The following is a 20,989-nucleotide window of genomic DNA, read 5'->3' as shown; positions in this document are numbered from 1 at the left end:
GGGGGTCGGTAACGGGCCGGGACCGGGCGGGGGGCGCTGAGCGTGGCCGCTCCGCTGCCCCCCGCGCCCCCATGGACCCCGACGTGGATTACGAGCGCCCCAATGTCGAGACCATCAAGTGCGTCGTGGTGGGCGACAACGCGGTGGGAAAGACGCGGTTGATCTGCGCCCGCGCCTGCAACGCCACGCTGAGCCAGTACCGGCTGCTGGCCACACACGTGCCCACCGTGTGGGCCATCGACCAGTACCGCGTCTGCCAGGAGGTGAGGACGAGGGACATCGCCGGGCACGGCCGGACACCGAGCGGGGAGCAGCGGGAGGGGCGTTACTGGGGGACACCGGGCACCGGGCATTGCCCGGCACTGAGGGGCACCGGGGCTCGGGAGGAGCCACAGGGAGTCCCGAGCACCCGGGGGCGCCCGGAACCACAAGGGACAGCGAGGAGAGAACCGGGAGAGGGTAGCGGGGGCACGCCGGGGTGGTGCTGGTGGTTCTAGGCAGGGCGGTCGGTGATGGTGCCGTTCCCGGTACCGTTCCCGGTGCCGATAGGTGCTGGAGCGCTCCCGGGATGTGGTGGACGAGGTCAGCGTCTCCCTACGCCTCTGGGACACTTTCGGGGACCATCACAAGGACCGGCGCTTCGCCTATGGCAGGTGGGGACCGCGACCCGCCACCGGAACCCCACCCCCTACAACCCGGACCCTGGCCCCCGCCACCGGCGCTCCCGAGACCCCCACCGCCACCCCAACTCCTGTCACCGGCAGCCCAGCCCCCATCACCAGCACCCCGACCGCAAGCCCTGCCCATCCCGGGATGCACAGAGCCAAAGGAGCTCCTTGGGCTCCTGCCAGCGCCCAGGGAGCAGCTCTGGCACCCCAAACCCTCGGGAAGGGGCATGACTGCCCCCATCCCCCTCAGGGGACGGCTTGGGGTCACCCTGACCCCAACACTGTACCCCCCCGAAGCCCCCTCCCCGAGCAGAGACCCGGCTGCTCACGGCCCCTCCGGAGCTGTGGGTGGGGGGCGGCTCTAGGGGGGCTTTTGTTGTGCGGGAACCCTTCCCGGGGGTGCCGGCCTGGCCGCAGAAGGGGCCCCCCCCAGACCTCCCGTGGCCCCTCGGTTGTAAACAGCCGGTCCCCGTGGCCGCCGGCACGTCCGGGCTCTTATCGCCGCCGCCCCGCGCCAGCCCAGCGGCACCTCTAATCTCCCCGCGGCACGGCGGGGGGCCCGCGGGTGGGGATCCCCCCGCGAATATAGGGGCAGGGGGGGCCGGGTCCCCATGGCCCGCGGTGGCCCCGGGGCTGGCCGGGGGCCCCGGGAGGGCTGGTGGCGGCTATCTTGGTCTGGGACACGGGCCCGGCTCCAGCGGCACCTCCCGGTCACGTCCCGTCCCGGCACAGACTAAAAACAACCCGGGCCCGGGGCCACGCGGCTGCTCCGGAGACTTGGGGCTACTGGCACCCCCCCCTCCCCCGCCGTGTCCCCTGGCATCCTCACTGTGTCCCCTGGCACTTCATACCCCCTGAGCCACGGCCGGGCTGGCAGTGGCCGCCCCACGGTGGGCGCGGGGGCCGGAACTGGGGACAGCAGGCGTGGTCTGTCCCCGGGTGCTGGGGGCTGGCACCCACCCAGCCACCTCCTCTTGGGTGTTCAAGGGCTGGGACCACCACGGTGCCAACCCGAGCTGTGGCAGCCCGTGACTTGGCTGACGGTGGTGACCGAAGCCAGGTCCCCTTGAGTTCCTGCTGTCCCCTGCCCCTGTTGCTGCCCCTGTCATATGGGGCTCCCGGAGGTCACGAAGTTCGCAGGGGATCATGTGGCTGCCGGGATCTGTGGGATTCCCATGGCTGTGGGGCTCTCAGGGGGTCCTGCGGCTGCCGTGGGGACCCAGGCTGGGACAGTGACCGCTGTCCTGGGGCGGGGCTGGTACCCGGGTGCCACCTGAGCAGGGCGTGTTTGGGGATGCCGAGCGACAAGCGGGTGGCACCGGGGCAGCGCTGCCCTCCCACTCCTGCTCCTGCCCTCAGGTCCGACGTGGTTGTGCTCTGCTTCTCGCTGGCGAACCCCAACTCGCTGCGGCACGTGAAGACCATGTGGTACCCCGAAATCAAGCACTTCTGCCCCCGCACCCCCATCGTGCTGGTGGGCTGCCAGCTGGATCTGCGCTACGCCGACCTGGACGCCGTCAACCGCGCACGCCGGCCGCTGGCCAAGTGAGCCCCCAAAGCGTTACCCCCCAGCCCCAGGGGGATGGGGACGCCTCAGTGTGTCATCACCAGGATCACCCCAATCCCATTAAAATGGGGACCCCTCCCTCTGCTGCTATGGGGAACCCCGTTTTTGCCACCACCAGGTTAGGGTGCGTCATCTCATGTCGCCTTAACCCCACAGGATGGGGTCCCCCTGTGGGTCCGGGTCTTCTGACAGCACTTTTGGGGTAGAACCTCTGCCCTGCTCAGCACTCCTGGGCTGGGGTCTCCCCTCCAGGCCCCCCTGGCACCCCCACAATATGGAGGGGCCACCCTTCTAGCACCCCCTGGGATGGGGATGAGACCTCCCAGCATCCTTGGAAAGAGGAGGGGCTGCCCTGGACACCCTCCTCAGCCCCCTGCCCTGTCCATCATCCCCCCAGGCCCATCAAGCCCTCGGACATCCTGCCGCCGGAGCGAGGGCACGAGGTGGCCCAGGAGCTGGGGGTGCCATACTACGAGACCAGCGTGGTGGCCCAGTTCGGGGTCAAGGACGTGTTTGACAACGCCATCCGTGCCGCGCTCGTGTCCCGCCGCCACCTGCAGTTCTGGAAGTCCCACCTGCGCAAGATGCAGCGCCCGCTGCTGCAGGCGCCCTTCCTGCCCCCCAAGCCCCCGCCACCCCTCATCCAGGTGCCCGACGCTCCCCCCGGCCTGGGGGGGGGCCCGGCCACGCTGTTCCGAGCCCCGCTCTGCGCCGACGTCGTCTTCCAGCTGCAGGGCGGCCACCGCGTCTTCGCCCATCGCGTCTACCTGGCCACTGCCTGCTCCCGCTTCTACGACCTCTTCACGCTGGAGGAGCCCCCCGACACTCTCAGCGAAGGGGATGGGGGGACCCGTGACCTGTCATCGTGGGGCCGTGGCTTCCTGAGCCTACGCTGGGAGCTGGTGGCCGACCCGGTGGCGGGGCGGGAGCGACGGATGGCGGTGGTGGCCATGGACCGGGGCGTGCAGCCGGAGCCGCTCCGTGCCGTGCTGGAATATTTGTACACGGGGAAGCTGGAGAGGCCCCACGGTGACCTGCGCCAGGTGGGCGCCGTGGCTGAGCTGCTGGAGGTGTTTGACCTGCGCATGATGGTGGCCAACGAGCTCAACCAGGAGAGCTTCATGAACCAGGAGATCACCAAGGCCTTCCACGTGCGCCGCGCCAACCGCGTCAAGGAGTGCCTGGCCAAGGGCGTCTTTGCAGGTACGGGGAGCTGTGGGGACAGGAGGGCCACTGCTGTCACCTCCAGATGGTGTCCCTTTCTTGTGGTGTCAGTGTGGTCACTGTGGTCACCCTGAGCCCTTCCCACCACTGAGGTCTTTGGAGCCCATGTCCCAGTCAGTCATAGAGGTGCTGCTGGGGTGGAGTGGCAGCTCTGGGCAGTGGTGGCCAAGGGGTGCTTGTCCCCAAGGCAGTGGTCTCTGAGGGGTGGCTGTCCCTGTGGAAGAGGTGTCCAAGGGATTCTTGTCCCCATGACAGTGGTAGTCAAGGGTTGGCTGTCCTTGGTCTGTGGTGTCCGAGGGGTGGCTGCCCCTGGGATGAGAGGGATAAGGGATATCTGAGGGGTGGCTGTACCCTCCCTGAGCTGTCCCCTGTCCCCAGATGTGGTGTTCCGAGTGGATGACGGGGCGGTGCCGGCACACAAACCACTGCTCATCGCTGGCTGCGACTGGATGAGGGCCATGTTCCGGGGGGGCTTCCGTGAGAGCTACGCCGATGAGGTGGGGGCCAGCAGGGGACCTGTTGGGGCTCTGTGGGGCAGGGTGGGCATCTTTGGTTGGGGTCAGGGGGCTGCTCAGACCCCCTGGCCCAGGGACACGTGTGTCTGTCTTACTTCCCTCTCGCAGAGGAGAAAGCTGGGTTGTGGGGGCTGTTCCAGGGCTGGGGGTGCTCTGCTAGGTCAGGCATTTCCAGGAGAGTCCCCCTTTCCTTTGGGGGTGGCTCTGAGCTCCCCCCAAACCCCCTGATCCCACAGGTTTCCCTGCCTGGCACCAATTGCACCTGCCTCCGTACCGTCCTCGACTTCCTCTACACGGGGGTCTTCACCCCTACACCCGACCTGGATGCCATGGAGCTGCTCATCCTCACGGACCGGCTGTGCCTGCCGCGGCTGCAGGCGCTCACCGGTGAGAACACCCCACTCCCCGCGCCCCCCGCTCCCCGATATCCCCCCCGCACCCCTCCCCGTGGTCCCTGACGTCACCTGCCAATACCCTGCTGGTGCCGTGGGGACAGATCGATCGTCCCTGTGTGTCATTCACTGTCCTTATGTAAGCGCGGGGGGGCCCGGCTGGCCCCGAGGGACATGACCCCGTTGTGTGACCGCCCCCCGGCCCCCCATTTCCCCCCTCTCCCAGAGCAATACGCCGTGGACGAGCTGCTCCGAGCCTTCATGCAGCGCGTGGAGATTGACGAGCAGGTCATCATCTACCTGGAGATGACGCAGGTATGGGGGGCTGGAGGGCACAGAGACCCCCGGGGGGAGGTGCACAGAGACTCCCAGGTAATGGGGTGACTCCCCAAATCCCTCTGCCCACCCCCCCAGTTCCACAACGCCCAGCAACTGGCCGCGTGGTGCCTGCACTACATCTGCACCAACTACAACCGCGTGTGCCGCCGCTTTCCCCGCGAGATGAAGTTCATGTCCCCAGGTACGGCGTGGGCGCCGGGCGAGGGGCACGGCGAGGGGGTCCCCTCCGCGCCCTGAAGCCCGGGATGTCCCCACAGAGAATCAGGCGCACTTCGAGCGGCACCGCTGGCCCCCGGTGTGGTACCTGAAGGAGGAGGATCTGTACCTGCGCTCCAAGAAGGAGCGGGAGCGCGAGGAGCAGCTGCAGCGCAAGCAGCACCCCCGCAGCAAGTGGTGCTTCTGGCGGCCCTCACCCCCCGTGTCCTGAGTGGGGGGGGTCGGGGAGAAGACCCCCCGAATTTGGGCTGGGGGGCTTGGGAGGGATGGGGGCCGCTGTGCTGAGCAGGGGGTTTGGCCCCGGGATCCTCATGCAGGGTTGGGGGAGGGCTCAGCTGGGCTGGGGATCCCTGTGGTGAGTGGGAGGGCTTGGGGATGGGGGACTTGGCTGGGATGAGGGTCCCTGGGCTGGGCTGGGGTCTCAGGCCTGGGACCCCCACATTTGACTGGGGGGCTCAGCTGGGCTGGGGGTCCCTGTGTGGAGTGAGGGGTTTGGGCCTGGGGCTTTTATAAAGGGCTGGGGGCTGGGATGAGCTGGGGGTCCCTGTGGTGAGTGGGGGGCTTGGGCCCAGGGCTCCCATACAGGGCTGGGGGGTCCCTGCGTGTGGCTGAGGGGCTCAGGCTCAGGCCCCCCACCCTCGGCTCCAGGGATCCCACACTAAACAGAGGGGTTGGACCCCTGGGACCCCCACCCTGGGCTGTTGCTCTCGACCCTGGGACACCCCCACCACTGAGCCAGGGGGCTTGGCCGGGGGTGAGGGTCCTCCAAGGGCTTGTTTACCCCCCCACCCCGGCTGTTTACAGGCTCTGCCGGGTCTGCCCCCCACCACCCCATTCCCACCGTGCCTTTCCCCGGTGAGGGAGGCTGTGCTGAGCCCCCTCCCCCCGGCAGGGCTCCCCCCGCCCCGGCCAACGCTGGTGCTACCTCTGACCGAGCAGTATTTGGGGCTGGGGGTGCGCAGGGAGCGGGGGCTCTGCTGCTCCCCCTGTCTTTTCTGGGGGGGTCCCCACCCCCGTAGGGCTCTTTGGTGCTGTATTTTCTTTCCCCCCCCCCCTCCCCCCGTGAGGCGGGGGGATCCAAGCTGTGAGCAGGGAGCGGGGTGGGTGGGGGGTGGGCGCGGGGAGGGGGTCCCTGGGTGCTTGTGTGGCTGCGAGAGCCCCCGGCTCATCTCTGTGCCTTGGACGGGCCCCCCGGCCCCGGGCTGTGTCCCGGGGGGATCACTGTCCCTGTCCCGGGGCTGTGTCCCCAACCCGGAGTAAGAAGGGGAGGGCACCATCCCGGCCCCCGGGCTGAACTGCACAACCGTTTTTACACTTTTTTACCCCAGGAGCACAGCGGCCCCCTCTGGCCTCGTGGCCCCACCTGGCCCGGAGTGGGGTCCCCCACCCTCACCTCAGCAGCGGCTGTTTTAACCTTTAATAAAGCTTTTTGTAACCGAGCCTGACTCTGCTGTGCCCCCCCCAGGAAGGAGTGACACGGGAGGGCTTCACTGGGGTGTATTTATTGGGGGAGTGGGGTACAGAGCACAGGGGGGTGGGGAACAGAACCCACACGCTGGGGGGGACACGAGTGGGACATATAGACTGGGGGGGGGGGGGGGGGGGGTCATTTATGGATGGGGCAGATCCCTGGCATGGCAAGAGGGGCTGGGGGTTCCCCCTACCTCAGGGCCTCTCCAAGACTGGGAGCCCCCATTTCCCCCTCCCAGTTTCACAGGACCCTGGGAGCAGAGCCTGGGGTCACCTCAGCTCCCATGGGGGGGGTCAGGACAGTCAGGGGGGCTAGAGGGGACCCGGGGAGGTCCCTGGGGTCCTGCTACAGCTGCTGCTGCTGTTTCCTGCCCCAGAGCACAGCTGGGGCCTCAAACATCTGGCCAGCGGCCATGGGATTGCAGCATTCCCTGGGGATTTGGGATCCTGTGGGGGGTTGGGATGCGGGAACTCCCAGGTAACCCACCTTCCCCTGGCCTCCCTCCCCCCATTTTTTGCAGGGCTGCACCCGGGGACGTCGGGCTGGGCTCGGGGCTCTCCTGGCCGGAGCAGCAGGTAGCACAGGTTTCCCGGGATCCTCCCGTCTGAGCCGGGTCTGTTCCCAGCCACGCCACCCTCCGGGAAGGGCGGGAAGCCACGGGAGGATCCCGGGGATCCCCTCGGGGTGGTGAAGCTGGAGCAGCTCCCAGCCCTCAGGAGGGCTTTGGGAAGGGGGGAACCTGGCCAGGCTCCCCCCACACATCCCTACAGAGCTGGAGGCGGAGGGGGGGGTCTGTGCTCACCCCTCTCCCACGGCTGCGCTGCCGGAGCATCCCGGCATTCCCGGTGTTCCCGATATTCCCGGCAGTCCCGCCTCAAGCTGGGCCGTAGCAGAGGATCTCGCTCAGGTCGTAGCCGGTGACAGCAAAGGTGTCCCCAGCAGGGTCACAGAACCGGGCACCACAAACCTGCGTGTCCGTCACACACTCGGCGTGGCAGTGCTGGATCTGTGGTGGGAGCGGATCCAGACGGAATTCCAAGCTTTCCACGGCAGCCACAGCTCCGAGGGCCACATCCCTGCCCCAGGTCCCCAGTCCCCATGGAGCAGCCGTGACTCCAAGTCCCGTGTCCGTGTCCTAGGCCTGGACTCACCTCGATGTCATCAGTGTCTGGGTTCCTGCTGAGCTTCCAGACATGGACAAAGGAATCCTCTGCACCCGACAGCAGCTGCGAGGGGAGTGGAGGGACCGTGGGGACACCACGGAGGTGGCAGTGCCATGGGGCAGGATGGGACACTGGGGCGGGGTGCCAGGCTGGGATTTCAGGTTGCAATGCCAGGTAGGATGTCGGGGTGGGATGCAGGTTGGGATATTGGGCAGGATGTCAGCATGGGACGCTCAGGGTGATGCCAGGTGTGATTCCAGAGGTGACACCCTGTCCCCTCCGTACCTTTCCGGTGAGCGGTGCCAGGTCGAGCGCGTAGATCCAGCGGGCGTGGGCGCTCACCTGGGCACAGATCCGCCCCGATCCCGCTTCCCACAGCCGGATCTGCCCGTTCCCATAGCCTGCAGCCACGATCCCGTTCCACAGCGTCACCGAGGAGCAGGTGGAGCTGGACACAGGGCCATGTGTCACCACCTCTAGGGTGTCCCTCCTTCGTGTTCAACACCCTGTGGGATCCCCAGGCTCACCCAGATCCTGGGATCTGCCCGACCAGGGTGAACTCATCCCCAGTGCTCCAGAGGCAGAGGGTCCCGGAGTCATCAGCTGTCACCAGGTCCCCAGCCCCATCCTGTGGGGAGAGATGGCTCAGGAGCACTGAGCACTAGGCACTGTCCCCCACTCTGGGATGGCACTGTCCTGGCTCCGGGGCTGCCCCACGGGCACCAGGACAAGCTGAAGCAGCTCCTGAAGTGCTGACAGAACTCCCGCGGGTGGCTCCGTTGGAACTCGTCCGTCTTTGCCCATGCTGCCACACCGAGGGTGGATTTCGAGGAAGAATCAGGGCACCCCTCCCTCCATGAGGATTCCCGACTCCTCCCAGCCCCGGGAATGTCCCAGAGCAGCCCTGGGAACCTTCGGCATTCATGGAGCAAAGTCCAGGGGGGTGTGTGAGGGGACGGGCAGCAGTGGGAGGTGATACAACAGCTCCGTGTCCCCACGGTGACACAGCAGCTCGGGAATGGGTTCTGGGGGATGAATTCCTAGGGGATCCCAGAGCAAGGAAAGTTCAGTGACTCATCAGGGAAAGTGCTGAGTGGGAGGAAACGGCTGGTGAGTGTGCAGGGATCTGCACACTCCCAATGCCTAAGGAGTTTCCAGGAGTGATGGGAGGAACTTGGGACAAGGGATACAGTGACAGGACACACGGAATGGCTTCCCACTGGAGAAGGGGAGATTGGGGTGGGATTTTGGGAAGAAATCCTTCCCTGTGAGGGTGGGGAGGTCCTGGCAGAGGGTGTCCAGAGAAGCTGTGGCTGCCCCAGATCCCTGGAAGTGTCCAAGGGCCAGGTGGGACATTGGAGCCATCTGGGATAGTGGGAAGGGCAGGGAGTGGGACTGATGAGATTTAGGGTCTCCCACCCTCCCCTCATACCGGGGCCTGGCCCTGCTCGGCCGCGATGTCGGTGATGGGATCCCGGTGCTGCTCCAGGACCTCGTTCAGCGTCACGTTGGTCCCTTTTGGGGGGATGTCAAACACCAGCACGGCCCCAAAGGACGTCCCTGTGGGGTCAGGAGGTCAGCAGGACTGGGTCACCCCAGGGCCACCCCCCTCCCCACACCCTGGGCTCACCCACGCAGATGAAGCGGCCGCCGGCTGCGGCGATGCCTCGGGCGAACACGGAATGTGCTGGAAGGGAACAGGTTTGTGTCACTCATGGCCAGGGACCGATCTCTGTGACAGGAACTGGGGGTCACACCCCAATCCTGGCACAGGTTTGGGCCTCTCACAAGATACTGAGTTGGTGGTGTCCAGGGAAAGGAGCTGGGGAAGGGTCTGGAGCCCTAGGAGTGGCTGAGGGAGCTGGGAAAGGGGCTCAGACTGGAGAAAAGGGGGATCGGGGGGGACCTTGTGGCTCTGAACAACTCCCTGACAGGAGGGGACAGCCAGGGAACAAGGGACAGGATGAGAGGGAACAGCCCCAAGCTGTGCCAGGGGAGGTTTAGGTCGGATATTGGAAAAATTCCTTCCTGGGAAAGGTTGGAATTTCCACCCTGCCAGGGGTGGAGTCCCCATCCCTGGAGGGATTCACCAGCCCTGTGGATGTGACACTTGGGGACATGGACACTGGTGGTCTGGGTAGTGCTGGGGGACTGGGGGTTCTCTGAGGGATTCATTCACCTGCCAGCTGCTCCGGGACATCCAGCGCGTGCCAGAACACCATGGTGGAGCCATCAGACTCGTACATCTGGCATGGAGGGACAGGCTGGGACACTCTGGGGGTGACAGGGGGACCCCCAGGACCCCGAAATCCCCCCAGGCCTCACCTGGACCCCGCGCTGGGATGTGAGCACCAGCAGCACCCGCGCCGGGAGCTCGCACCAGGCGGCCTGGGAGGGACAGAGCGGGGTGGGAGTGGGGAGCACTGCAGGACCACACTGTCCCCTTCTGGGGCAGGACCCCCAAAACCTCCCTCCAACCCCATCTCCCGTGGTTCTTCTCCTGGAGCACCCCCAAAATTCCCTCATGAAACCTCCCAAATCTCCTCCTGGAGCCCCCCAGACCCCTGCTCCTGGGGCAGGACCCCCCAACCCCCCTCCTGGTGGGCAGTCCCCCCACCCCAGTTGTTTGATGTTCCCACAGGTGGGTCCCTGCTGGCCTCGGGGACTCCCCCAGAGTCTCACAGACTCTTCAGGGGCCTCCTTCCCTCTCCCCACAGTCTGCCACTGCAGGATCCTGGGGTCCCCCTGCCCCATTTTAGTGCCAGGAGAGTGCCAGGGCCATGTCCCACCCCCTGCCCGATGCCAGGAACACCCAGCCAAGGCTTTCCCTGTGCTCACCTGTGTGAGCAGGGGGGTGCTGAGGGCCGAGCCCCCTCCCCGAGCCTGCAGCTGCCGGGGGGGACCCTCGCTGCCCAGCAGGCTGAGGATGGTGCCGTGCACGGCTCCGAAGGCCGGGGGCCGGGCGGGAGTGCACAGCACGGCCAGGTTGTTGTACAGGGCAGAGCTGCTGTTCCTCAGAGCCAGGCTCCGCTCCCGGCGGTACGGTCTGGGGGGGGGGGGCACAGCGAGCCGGGGGCTGGGGTGGGTCCGGAGGGCGAGTGGGGACAGATCCAGGGGGTTGGGGCAGATTCTGGGGGGTCTGGAGCAGACCCAAGGGGGTGAGCTGGGTCCAGAGAAGGAACGGGGGCATATTCAAGAGGGGCTAGGGATGGTTCCGGAGGGGCTGATGTGGGTCCAGAGAGGGACCCAGAAGGGGAGGGGTGGATTCAGGGAGCCGGGAGCAACTCCAAAGGAGTCGGGAGATCTCCAGGGGGTTGGGGGGCAGATCCACCCCTCTCCCCTCCCAGAGCCCCCCACAACCCCCGGCCCAAGGCCCTCGGCCAGCGACCACACCCCAGCCCCACCTCCCAGGCCTCCCGCCCTTCCCTGACCCCTTCCCGAGCCCCGAGCCCTGCCCGTCCCGCCCTCCCTGACGCCTGTTCCCCTTCAGTGTCCCCCAGCCCTCCCAGTTTCCCCTTTCCCCCTCCCCGCTCACCCGGTGCTCGCCGCCGCCATGGAGACGCGTCGCGGCGTGATGACGTCAGAGCTCGCGGCGCGCAGTGATTACGTCACGTTGCCGTGGAGCCCGGGACGCCAAAGGGGCGGGATGGCCGAGGTGGGACTGGGAGAACTGGGCGGGACTGGGAGAACTGAGAGGCGGCAAAGCGGGGCAAAGGGGGCCAATGTTGGCTGGGATGAGCTGGGGGATGTGGGGACTTGGGGTGTACTGGGGTATACTGGGATGTACTGGGATGAGCTGGAGGGCCGTGTTGGGGTGGGCTGGGACCTACTGGGATGTACTGGGGTGAGCTAGGGGGCCATGCTGGGTTGGGCTGGGATGTACTGGGATGAGCTGGAGGGCCTTACTGGGGCAGGTTGGGATGTCCTGCAATGAACTGGGGGGTCATGCCGGGGTGAGTTGGGATGTACTGGGCTATACTGGGGTGAGCTGACTGGCCACGCTGGGCTGCGTGGGGGTGTACTGGGCTATACTGGGGTGCACTGGGCTGGTGGGGGTCTCTGTCCTGGTGCAGAAAAGGAAATCCCGCGGCACGGGTGCCAAATCGAAACTGGACAAGTCGCGCACACCAGTCCGAGGCCAGTCCCAGCAGTCCAAGAAATCCTCCAAAACCCCCGGCCGGAGCCAGATCCAGCCTCCCCCGTCCCCGGATGAGGCGTCCCTGCCAAAGGAACCCTTGGACGTCGGGCCCATCCTGGAAGATCTCCTGGACCGGGTGCTGACCGCGTGCGCGCTGGCGGCCGTGGCACGGCAGGTGAAAGACCGCACCTCCCCTTCCCCCATGATTTGGGGGGGTCCGGGAGGGGCTGGGAGTTGAGCTGGGGTCTCAGCCCTGTCTCTGCAGCGGGTGCCCTTCGCGGTGTCGCGGGCGCGGGACGCCATCCTGTTCGTCGCTGAGTGGCGGTTCCTGGTGCGGGACGACGGGGACCCGGACCGCGCGGGGGATCCGGATCCCGAACGTGACGGAGTCTGGAGCGAGGACGAGGAGCCCCAAACCAGTCACTGGGACTCCTGTACACCGGGCGTTGTCTCCGTCACGGATGTCCCTCTACCCTCGGAAGAGGTGAGACGTTCCCCGACCGCTTCCCCGACCACTCCCCCGGAACACGCCCGGGCCGTGGGACTTACGGTGTCACCCACACCGGGTCCCCTCTGCCCCCCCGATAGGTCCCGTCCAAGGATCTCTCCGTGACAGCCGAGGCTGAAGAAGGTCCGCTCGCGTGTCCCGGCGAGGTCCGCGACGCTGTCTCCCTCCCCGATGTCCCTTTGTCCCCGGTCGAGGTGAGACGTGCCCCGATCACCTCTCGGGCTGAGCCCCAGCGGCTCCGGGGCCATGAGACACCCGGGTCACCTCACAGGCGACCCCGACACCCACACCGGGTCTCTTTTGTCCCCCGGACAGGTCCCCGCTGCGATGCCGCCGTGCCAGTCCCCCTCTGCAGCAGCCGCAGCTCCTTCCGCTCAGGTTCTCGGCGCTGTCACCGCCGTGCCCGTGACAGAGCCACCCCAGCCGGAGCCGCCCATCGCTCCCCGGTCCCCCAGGAGGGCCCACCGCTTCTCCCGGCCCCAGCGACCCCGCCCGGCCCCGCTGGACGCGTCCCGACCCCCAGCTCCTGCTCCGGCCGTGCCTTCGCAACCCCCAGCGCAGGCACCACGGGAGTCCCGAGAGGGTACGGCAGCAGTCGGTACCCGAGTGCCACCGGCCCCTCCCTCCTCCCGCACGAGCCTGGCATCGGTCCTGCCGCGCAGATCCTCCCGCGGCACCGGGGTGCCCAGGCTGGGTGCCCGCCGCGATGCCGCTCGCTGGGTGTTGCCCAAAGTGAAGGTGATAGACGTGACCACTGAGCCCGAGCGGGCGCGGCCGGTAGGCTCGCGGTCCCGGATAATCCCGTCTGGCAACCGGCAGGTCCTCCCGGTAGCCGGGCGGGCTCCCAAGGGCGAGCCGCAGCTGTGTGACCCCTGGCTGGCCTCGGTTCGGTTGGCACCCGGTGTCACCGTGCGCTGGGGCAACAGCGAGCGGCGCGGGCCGGCCCCGGTGTGGCGCGGCGGGCACGGGAACGGCGAGCAGGAGGAGGACGAGGAGATGAGAAGGGCGGAGAAGGAGCTGAAGCCCATTCTGCCCTCCCCGGAGTGCCTGATCTCAGAGTACAGTGATGGAGAGGAGCAGCTGGAAAACCCGCTGGGAATGCGGCGGCTCCCGGGGGCTGTCCCAGCGCCGGGAGTATCCCCGGTCCATTGGGTCTCCTCGGCACCCCGTGTCGTACCGGAGCAGGAAATGGCACCGGCCACGGCACCATGCGGTTCCCCCGGACCTCGGGGTTCCTTGCCAGCGCTGCTGAAAAAAACCCAGAAGTAAATAAAAAACCTTTAAATGAGTTTTCCTCACCCGGCCGGGGACCCGGCGGTCCCACCGGAGCCGCTCCGGGAGCACCGGGAGCTGCACTCATGGTGCCACCAGCGCCCGGACCCATACGTGGCTGGTTCCCGCAATCCCTTTGTCCCCAAATGAGGAATAAGGGGGATGTGACACGTGTGGCTTCGTCCCGTGAGCTCTCCGTCCTGGAGAACGGGGACCCCGGGTCGGGACTGCTCCGGCGGGACAGGGCGGGCAGAAGCTGCCCGGAGCCTCCTCTGCTTTCCCGGCAGCTCCGGGCGCAGCTCGGGGTCTCTCTCTGGGACTGTCCTCGCCCGCTGGGCCACTCCTGAAGGTCCTTGCTCCCGCAGGGACGTGCTCCAGCCCTGGAGTGTCCGAGTGACCCCGCACTGCAGGACGGGGACTTTGGACAGCACGGGGGGCATCGCCCCTCCTGTAGCCACACCGAGGGGTGAGGGCGAGCAGCCCTGGGGTGGCACCGGGGACACTGAGGTGGCACCGGGGACAGGGATGCGACACAGGGATCTTTCCATGTCCCTGAGCCACTGCCTGAGTTGTATTTATAGAGACCCTCATTAGCATTTGAGGAGTAGGCGTGGTTTTCAGCTCATTTGCATGAGATGTGACAGCGGGCGTGCTTTTCAGTTCTTTTTTAGCACCACATGAGGCCTTAGGTGTGGCTTTCGGTTCCTCATTAGTAAAAGATGATGGAGCCGGCGTGGTTTAGAGTTCCTAATTAGCGTGAGAGTGGTTTCACCATCGCGCGCTCGGGTCTTAATTCAGTGCTCGTCGAGGGTCCACTCTGGTGGCCCTACAAGACAAGTAACCCCAAAATCACCAGTCCTATTTGTGACCCCGTTTTTTTTTTTTTTGTTCTGCTGCAATTCCTCCCTTGTTACTCAACACCTCAGAGGAACATTGGGATGGAAAACATCTTTTTCAGTCCAGGCTGGGCAAATCTGAACATGTTGGAACAGAGTTACACCTGTGGTTTTACAACATAGAGAGCTTATTAAAGGAAGTAAATTAACTGTCATTCACTGGCAGCGTGGCACAGGAGATAGTGGGGTGGCATAGGAGACACGTGGCTCACCTTTCTGCCTGCTCCAGCCACTCTGCTGTCCCTCCTCTGCTCCCAGCAGCGAGCAGAGGGACTCGTGCTGTGCCACGCTGCTGGCTGGGCAAAGGTCCTGCTGTGACCTCTGTCCCCAACCCCATCCTGCGCCCAGCCATGGAGCTGCTGGGGACCCTGAGGCCCCCGTGGTGGCTCCTGTTGTTCCTGCTCCTGGCCCTGCTGCTCTGGGCCACGCGCAGAAGCCCCTGGGAGCCCTGCAAGTGTTCCACCGACCTGACGGGCAAGACAGTGATTGTCACAGGAGCCAACAGCGGTGAGCAGGGATGGGTGGCAGGGACACGTGTGTGGGTGATGATGTGATGGCTGTGGGGTGACATGCAGGGGACGTGGCTGTCCCTTCGCCAGCACAGGGCCCCAGTCCCTGCTTTGGGAGTGCAAATGACTGCAGAAGCAGGTGGTGGCCGGTCCCTGGGCACCCACAGTGTGCTCCTGGAGCCCCCTGCCCACCTTCTGAGGCTGGACTCCATCTCGGCCCTGTTAATGACTGACAGACAAGGCCACCACGGCACTGGCCACCACGGCCACCATGTCACACCACGGATGGGGTCACTGCTCCCACCTGTGCTCCGCTGCCAAGCATGTGGTTGGGTTGGCACTGCTGGGGATGTTGGCACACACAGGCTGGGATTGGGATGTCCACATGAACCCAGGGGCAGAGCAGCCCCACACGTGCTGGGTTCTATTCCCACTCCAGTGCCCATAATTTCCTGCTGGGTGCTTTTGGCTGTGGCAGGGGCTGCCCAAACCCCGGGGACAGGGGCACAGACCCACGGGGACCCCTCACCAAAGGGATCTGGCTGGGATCTGCCCACACCCACTCCATGTTCCGCAGGCATTGGCAAGTGCGTGGCCATGGACCTGGCACGCCGGAACGCCCGCACCATCCTGGCATGCCGAAATTGGGAGCGGGGCCAGGCGGCCGTGGAGGAGATCCGGGCGGCCACCGGGAACCCGGCGGTGGTGCTGAGGCTGCTGGACACCGGCTCGCTGGCCTCGGTGCGCGCCTTTGCCAGCGCTGTGCTGCGTGAGGAATCGCGGCTGGACGTGCTGGTGAACAACGCCGGCGTCACCGGTATGTGCCAGGCGAGACCCTGCAGCTTCAACAGGGGTCCAGCACCCCATCCTGATGCCCCACAGTACTCTCCACCCTCCTTTCCAGGGCTGCCCTTTGCCATCACATCGGAGGGCTTGGAGCAAACCTTCACCACCAATTACCTGGGCCCGTTCCTGCTCACCAACCTGCTCCTGGGTGAGTGCGAGGGTTGGGGGAGTTGGGGGGGGGGGGGGGGGGGGAAAGCTCATGGGACTCCTCCCCGCTCAGCCCCTGCTCTGCACAGACCTCCTGAAAGCCTCAGCACCCGCTCGGGTGGTCAACGTGTCGTCGTTCCGGCACAGCGTGGGCACGGCTGACAGCGGGTTCCTGACGGGGCAGAGGTGCCCGGGCGGGTACGATGCTGCCTACAACAGCACGAAGTTGATGAACGTGCTCTTCACCGCCGAGCTGGCACGGCGCCTGCAGGGCACAGGTGGGTGCTGGGCCGTGCCAGGCTCAGCCGTGCCATGTGGCACCTTGGGGACATCCCCTGTCCCAACTCTGTGCTCCTGTTCTGGGTCTCAGGAACTGCTGGTGGAGCTGGGGGGGAGGGGGGGGGGTCGGGGGGGGTCTGACATAGGTTAGAGACTCCCAAGGGTGGCAGAGCCCCAGGCTGAGGGCAGGCTGGGGGCTGCTCCTGCTGCTCCCAGAGGGATTTGGGGTCCCCGGGATACCCCACACTGCTGACGGTGCGGCCTGGCAGGGGTGACGGCCAACGCGCTGAGCCCCGGCGTGGTGAGCACCAGCATCATGCGCCACTTCAGCTGGCCCGTGCGGGCACTCTTCAGCCTCCTCCGCCCCTTCATGATGGTGAGTGGGGCCGGGTCCTGCCCATCCCGGGGCCAAAGGGGTGGGTGGGGGGGGTGACAGACTCCCCCCTCACCCCTGTTCCCCACAGTCGGCCGAGCAGGGTGCTGCCAGCACCATCTTCTGCGCCATCTCGGAGGAAGCTGCGGGCATCACCGGGAAATACTTCGACAGCAGCTGCCAGCTGGCGCTGCCTTCCACTGCCGCCCGCGATGCCGCGCTGGCACGGAAACTCTGGGAAGCATCGGAGAGGCTGACGGGGCTCACGGAGCAGGACTGAGCCACCAGGATGTCACCCCTCAGCACAACGGGAAGGGGGACACGGACACCGCTCTGCTCCCCCTGTGCCCACCCTGTGCTGCCGGGGGGGACAACACGGTGCAGGCCAGGTGTAAACGCGAATTTTATTAAAAACCCCGGCGTCACACGCGCCGCTACTCCCAGCTGATGTCCAGATCCAGCCGCTGCTTCCTCACGGCTTGCTGGAAGCTGTCGTAGTCACGCCGGTGGATGTCAGGGCAGCGGGACAGGTCCAGGCGCCGCAGGGGCCCGTCGGAGCCCAGCAGTTGCCACACGGCACCGGGGGACACGCGGCTCTCGGCCAGCGACAGCTCCCGCAGCTCCTGCAGCGCGGGCCCTGCCAGCGCCGGCTCCAGCACCGAATCCAGAGGGAAGGGCACGGCCAGCAGGCGCAGGGTCCGCAGCTGAGGGGCCTCGCACAGCAGCGAGGCCAGCGTAGAGCTCAGCACTGGCCGGTGCGCGGCCGGCACGGGTCCGGCCAGGGTCAGCGAGAAGCTCTGGAGCCGGGGTAGCCCGCGGGGCAGCAGGTCGGTGGCCCAGCCTGGTGGCGAGTCTGGGGGTTCCTCGGGAGGCTCGTCGTGAGCGTGGGGATCCGGTGGAACTTCCAGCTCAGCGCTGAAGCTCTGCAGGCAGGGGCAGCTGGCGAGCAATGTGGGCAGCGAGAGCGGGTCACGGCAGCTGAAGCCGTGCAGGGTCAGGGTGTGCAGGTGAGTGCCCAGGCCCTGTGCCAGGGGCAGCACCTCTGCCAGTGCCCGGCCGTGCCGCCCAGAGCAGCCCAGCGTCAGCCGGGACAGGCACTTCCAGCCCTGCAACTCCTGAAGCACTGAGGGGCTGGGACTGTCCCCCAGCCACACGCTGACCTCCTCAGCCCTGGGACACACGGCACGGACGGTGCACAGGACATCCTCCTCCACCTCCTCCAGGTGCCGCAGGGCCAGCATGAGCAAGGGTCCCTCTGCCGCAGCCAGCTCCTTCAGAGAGGGGAAACCCTCTGAGTCCTTGGTGCCGTCCAGCTGCCGCGAGTGGAGCAGCCGGAGCGCATCCGGCAGGGCACTGTGTGCCAGCACCTCCAGGTATGGCAGGGCCAGCAGCAGGAAGGCCACAGCAGCCACCATGTTCCCATCCCCGGCGTGCTCCAGGTCACGGGCTAGCAGGACACGGAGCATGGAGCATCCCGGGGTGCGTGCCAGGGGGTCGTAGCCCAAGTGCCGCAAGGCACGCGGTGTCACCTTCTTGCAGCCGCTCACATCGAGCTCCCGCAGGTGGCGACAGCAGGAGCCCACGGCCGAGAGCACCTGGACATTGGCCTGGGTGTGGGCCAGCCCCAGGCGGCTCAATTGCGGCAGCCCCTCGGCCAGGTCCACCAGCACGGATGGCGAGAGCCGCCCGCAGCCCCCCAGGTCCAGCACGGTCAGGCCCTGCAGCCACACGGGGAGACCCTGAGTGGGGTGGGCAGGAGGGGCACGGATGCCACTCTCGCCCCCCTGTCCCACAGAGAGTGGGCAACTCAAGACTCAGAGGTGGGCACGTCTTGACTGCTCCTCCTGCCCCAGTCCCTCGGCCCATGGACCGTCAGCTCCACAGAAGATGGAATCCCCAGCCTAATTCCCCACCCCATTGATGGTGGGCATCCCCAGCCCTATGGATGTTGAGCACTCCCAGCTCTATTCCCCTTACCCCATGGAAGGTGGGTATCCCTAACCCCACAGAGGATGGGCACTCCCATCCCACTGTCCCATCTCCTTAGAGGGTGGTCACACCCAGCCTCATAGACCATAACACCCCCTGCCCTGCTCCCCCCACCCCATAGAGGGCAGGCACCCCCAACCCCACAAATGTCACTCCCAGTCTCACTCCCGCAGACCGTGGCACCCCTGCCCCGCTCTCCCACCCCCACAGCAGGTGGGCACCCTCATCCCCAATCCCCTCTGCCCACCTGGCAGCGCAGGACGATGAGGTGCCCCAGGGCGTTGTTGGCGAGCGTGGGGCAGGGTCGCAGGCTGAGCTGGCGCAGGTGTGGCAGCAGCAGCAGGTGCAGCGCTGCACGTGACAACCGCCGGCTCGTCCCCAGCAGCTGCAGCAGCTCCTGCACCAGCCCTGAGGCTGGGGGGAAACAGGGGCTTCAGCGAGTCCTGGGACCCCCAGATGCCCCCACGGGGGTACCCCAGTGGCCTGAACCATCCCCCAGACCTCACCCAGGTCGTTGAAGGGGCCCACGAGGAAGCGGAACTTGTACTCATCCAGGTAGTTGTCACTGTAGTCCTTGGCCCAGAAGCTCTGCATGTGTTGGGCCAGGTTCTGCAGGCACAGTGTGGTCAGCTTGGGCACTGCCCGTCGCTGGGGCATCCCTGGGATAGGGACAGGGACAGTCAGGGACAGCCACCATGGGCACTGCCTACCCTCGGGGCATCCCTGGGACAGGGACAGTCAGGGACAACCACCATGGGCATTTCCCACTGCCGGGGGCATTTCTGAGACAGGGATAGTCAGGGAAAGGGACAGTCAGGGACAGCCACCAGGGCATCGCCTGGGGACAGGGATGGGGACAAGGACAGTCAGGGATTACCTGATGGGGCATTGACTTGGGACAGGGACAGTCAGGGACAACCACCGCTGGGGGGATGGGACACTCAGAGACAGGACGAGGCACCGCCACCCGTCACAGCCCGACCTCATTTTGAGGCCACTTGCCCCAAACTGGCTTAGAAACCGTCCGGTGCCGGTGCCGGTTCCGGTTTCACTCTGTTCCCGGCGAGAATCCCGCCGCGATCCAGGGATGAACCGGCACCGGGTCCGGCGGCTCAGTCCCCGGAAACTCCTCCCGGACATCCCAAATCTCACTCGCAGCTCCCGGCAGGCACCGGCGGCTCCGGGACGGGATCCCTCGGTTCCGGGAATTAATCCGGTTTTAACCGGGACGCCTGGGCGGTGGAGCTGGCTGTGGTATCCTTGGAATTCAGCAATAAACGAGGGGACGATTCCTGAAGGGATAATGAAAGTCCTAGCCCCACACCAAATCCAGGTTCCTGGATTCCTCAGAAGACATCCCAGTGCAGCGGGGAAGGGTAACTGGGATGGGGAAAGGGGCTGGAAACTGGAGAAAGGGAGCATGGGACCACGGGAACTGGGAAATAACCCTTTCAGGATCAGGAAAAGGTCCTTGGAGACTGGGAAAAGACCCTGGAAGAAAGGAGGAGACCCCCGTGGACTAGGAAAAAGAACCCCGGGAAATGGGAAAAGAACCCCGGGAAATGGGAAAAGAACCCCGGGAAATGGGAAAAGACCCTCTGGGCCAGGAGGAGACCCTTGGGAATTGGGAAATGTCACTCTGGGCAGCAGCTCAGGCACACACCGGAGGGAATGGAAAGAGCTCTGGAACACGGGAGCTCGGGACGCGGGCACGGTGAGCAATCATGGCAGGGCCATGTCCCTCTGTCACTGTCACCCCGGCACAGCCGAGGGACACGGGATGTCACTACAGGGGATTGGGAAGCACTGGGATGGGACACGGAAATGGGGGATTGGGGAGGGCGTAGAACCGGCTCGGATCCAGCGGGGAAATTCCAAGGAAAGGGATTCCCTCTCTTCCATCGGCGGCTTTGGGGACCCCATCCTTAGGGAACCCTCCTCGAGCCAGCATCTCCTTGGGGATCCGTCCTCGGGGACCTCACCTTGGGATCCCCCCCTCAGAGACCCATCCTGGGGAACCCTCGGCCAACCCTTTAAGGGATCGCCTCTCCCCGGCCCCTACGCTGCCCCAGTCCCGAAATCACGACCAGAAAGAACCAAACTCGGGACCCCATCCCAACCAAGCGCAGGGAACAAACCACGCGTTTCCATAGCAACACCTCCTACCACCACCCCCTTACTGTAGGCGAGCCGTACCAGATCTGAAGCACTCACCAGAGCCTCCCAGTTGAGTCTCCTCCCCGTCCACATCGCGTTGTTTTCTCCTCCCTCTCGTTTTCCTCCTCATCCTCCTCCCCGGATCTGGCCCCGCCATTACTCGACTCCACCCTTTTCTTGGCTTCGATTTGCATATTGCGCATGCGCAAACAGTGAAGACCCTTCCGCCCTTATTGCCCCGGAGGGCTGCCCCACACCGTGCCTGACGCCCAGCGCGGCCGTACGGCCGCGCTGGGCGTCAGGCACGGTGTGGGGCAGCC

The 20,989-nt window shown here is 66.1% G+C and overlaps 5 protein-coding genes across 8 annotated transcripts; 3 read left to right on the top strand and 2 right to left on the bottom strand.

The window, feature by feature from the left end:
- Window positions 1–22: 22 nt before the first annotated feature.
- Window positions 23–5,259, top strand: LOC134044630 (rho-related BTB domain-containing protein 2-like). The gene is made up of 9 exons (XM_062493920.1): window positions 23–263; window positions 550–653; window positions 2,028–2,213; window positions 2,633–3,438; window positions 3,838–3,956; window positions 4,211–4,361; window positions 4,593–4,681; window positions 4,781–4,886; window positions 4,963–5,259. Exons 1-9 carry the CDS (start codon window positions 72–74, stop codon window positions 5,130–5,132), a joined length of 1,923 nt encoding a protein of 640 aa, XP_062349904.1. The 5' UTR covers window positions 23–71; the 3' UTR covers window positions 5,133–5,259.
- A 1,204-nt stretch (window positions 5,260–6,463) lies between these two features.
- Window positions 6,464–11,110, bottom strand: WDR54 (WD repeat domain 54). The gene is made up of 10 exons (XM_062493259.1): window positions 11,091–11,110; window positions 10,394–10,601; window positions 9,881–9,943; window positions 9,735–9,801; window positions 9,186–9,242; window positions 8,988–9,115; window positions 8,083–8,183; window positions 7,841–8,003; window positions 7,544–7,618; window positions 6,464–7,398 (listed from the first exon to the last, which is right to left on the bottom strand). Exons 1-10 carry the CDS (start codon window positions 11,108–11,110, stop codon window positions 7,267–7,269), a joined length of 1,014 nt encoding a protein of 337 aa, XP_062349243.1. The 3' UTR covers window positions 6,464–7,266.
- On the top strand, window positions 11,109–13,470 carry C5H2orf81 (chromosome 5 C2orf81 homolog). Its single transcript, XM_062493228.1, has 6 exons — window positions 11,109–11,210; window positions 11,629–11,692; window positions 11,785–11,868; window positions 11,945–12,177; window positions 12,282–12,395; window positions 12,517–13,470. The coding sequence occupies exons 1-6, from the start codon at window positions 11,109–11,111 to the stop codon at window positions 13,468–13,470; spliced, it is 1,551 nt and encodes a 516-aa protein (XP_062349212.1).
- A 1,234-nt stretch (window positions 13,471–14,704) lies between these two features.
- On the top strand, window positions 14,705–16,803 carry LOC134044159 (retinol dehydrogenase 12-like). The gene is made up of 6 exons (XM_062493258.1): window positions 14,705–14,876; window positions 15,456–15,695; window positions 15,783–15,872; window positions 15,961–16,149; window positions 16,420–16,526; window positions 16,615–16,803. Exons 1-6 carry the CDS (start codon window positions 14,720–14,722, stop codon window positions 16,801–16,803), a joined length of 972 nt encoding a protein of 323 aa, XP_062349242.1. The 5' UTR covers window positions 14,705–14,719.
- A 105-nt stretch (window positions 16,804–16,908) lies between these two features.
- On the bottom strand, window positions 16,909–20,842 carry LOC134044158 (uncharacterized). Of its 4 annotated transcripts, XM_062493255.1 has the most exons (5): window positions 20,727–20,842; window positions 19,665–19,804; window positions 19,019–19,121; window positions 18,760–18,926; window positions 16,909–18,241 (listed from the first exon to the last, which is right to left on the bottom strand). In XM_062493255.1, the coding sequence occupies exons 1-5, from the start codon at window positions 20,824–20,826 to the stop codon at window positions 16,958–16,960; spliced, it is 1,794 nt and encodes a 597-aa protein (XP_062349239.1). In that variant the 5' UTR covers window positions 20,827–20,842; the 3' UTR covers window positions 16,909–16,957. The 4 variants fall into 4 exon arrangements, with proteins under 4 accessions (XP_062349239.1, XP_062349241.1, XP_062349240.1 ...); XM_062493257.1 differs by lacking the exon at window positions 20,727–20,842 and having other exon boundaries at window positions 19,019–19,171; window positions 19,390–20,670; XM_062493256.1 differs by lacking the exon at window positions 20,727–20,842 and having other exon boundaries at window positions 19,019–19,171; window positions 19,665–20,670.
- Window positions 20,843–20,989: the final 147 nt, after the last annotated feature.

The sequence above is a fragment of the Cinclus cinclus genome, chromosome 5 (assembly GCF_963662255.1).
Source record: "Cinclus cinclus chromosome 5, bCinCin1.1, whole genome shotgun sequence".
In the NCBI taxonomy this organism is placed as follows: domain Eukaryota; kingdom Metazoa; phylum Chordata; class Aves; order Passeriformes; family Cinclidae; genus Cinclus; species Cinclus cinclus.
This window is presented reverse-complemented; position numbering and strand designations above follow the sequence as displayed.

Coding starts and splice junctions, on each gene's coding strand:
- LOC134044158 (XM_062493254.1), bottom strand. CDS start 19,934: ATGCTCCCTTTCTCCAGTTTCCAGCCCCTTTCCCCATCCCAGTTACCC. Junction 19,122..19,664: donor GTGCCTGCCGGGAGCTGCGA/GTGAGATTTGGG, acceptor CTGTGCCTGCAG/AACCTGGCCCAACACATGCA. Junction 18,242..18,759: donor TCATCGTCCTGCGCTGCCAG/GTGGGCAGAGGG, acceptor GTGTGGCTGCAG/GGCCTGACCGTGCTGGACCT.
- LOC134044159 (XM_062493258.1), top strand. CDS start 14,720: ATGGAGCTGCTGGGGACCCTGAGGCCCCCGTGGTGGCTCCTGTTGTTC. Junction 15,873..15,960: donor GCTCACCAACCTGCTCCTGG/GTGAGTGCGAGG, acceptor TGCTCTGCACAG/ACCTCCTGAAAGCCTCAGCA. Junction 16,150..16,419: donor ACGGCGCCTGCAGGGCACAG/GTGGGTGCTGGG, acceptor GCGGCCTGGCAG/GGGTGACGGCCAACGCGCTG.
- WDR54 (XM_062493259.1), bottom strand. CDS start 11,110: ATGGCGGCGGCGAGCACCGG. Junction 10,602..11,090: donor ATGGCGGCGGCGAGCACCGG/GTGAGCGGGGAG, acceptor CCCCCCCCCCAG/ACCGTACCGCCGGGAGCGGA. Junction 9,802..9,880: donor CATCCCAGCGCGGGGTCCAG/GTGAGGCCTGGG, acceptor CCTCCATGCCAG/ATGTACGAGTCTGATGGCTC.
- LOC134044630 (XM_062493920.1), top strand. CDS start 72: ATGGACCCCGACGTGGATTACGAGCGCCCCAATGTCGAGACCATCAAG. Junction 2,214..2,632: donor GCACGCCGGCCGCTGGCCAA/GTGAGCCCCCAA, acceptor TCATCCCCCCAG/GCCCATCAAGCCCTCGGACA. Junction 4,362..4,592: donor GCGGCTGCAGGCGCTCACCG/GTGAGAACACCC, acceptor CCCCTCTCCCAG/AGCAATACGCCGTGGACGAG.
- C5H2orf81 (XM_062493228.1), top strand. CDS start 11,109: ATGGAGACGCGTCGCGGCGTGATGACGTCAGAGCTCGCGGCGCGCAGT. Junction 11,211..11,628: donor AAAGGGGCGGGATGGCCGAG/GTGGGACTGGGA, acceptor GTCCTGGTGCAG/AAAAGGAAATCCCGCGGCAC. Junction 11,693..11,784: donor GTCGCGCACACCAGTCCGAG/GCCAGTCCCAGC, acceptor TCCCTGCCAAAG/GAACCCTTGGACGTCGGGCC.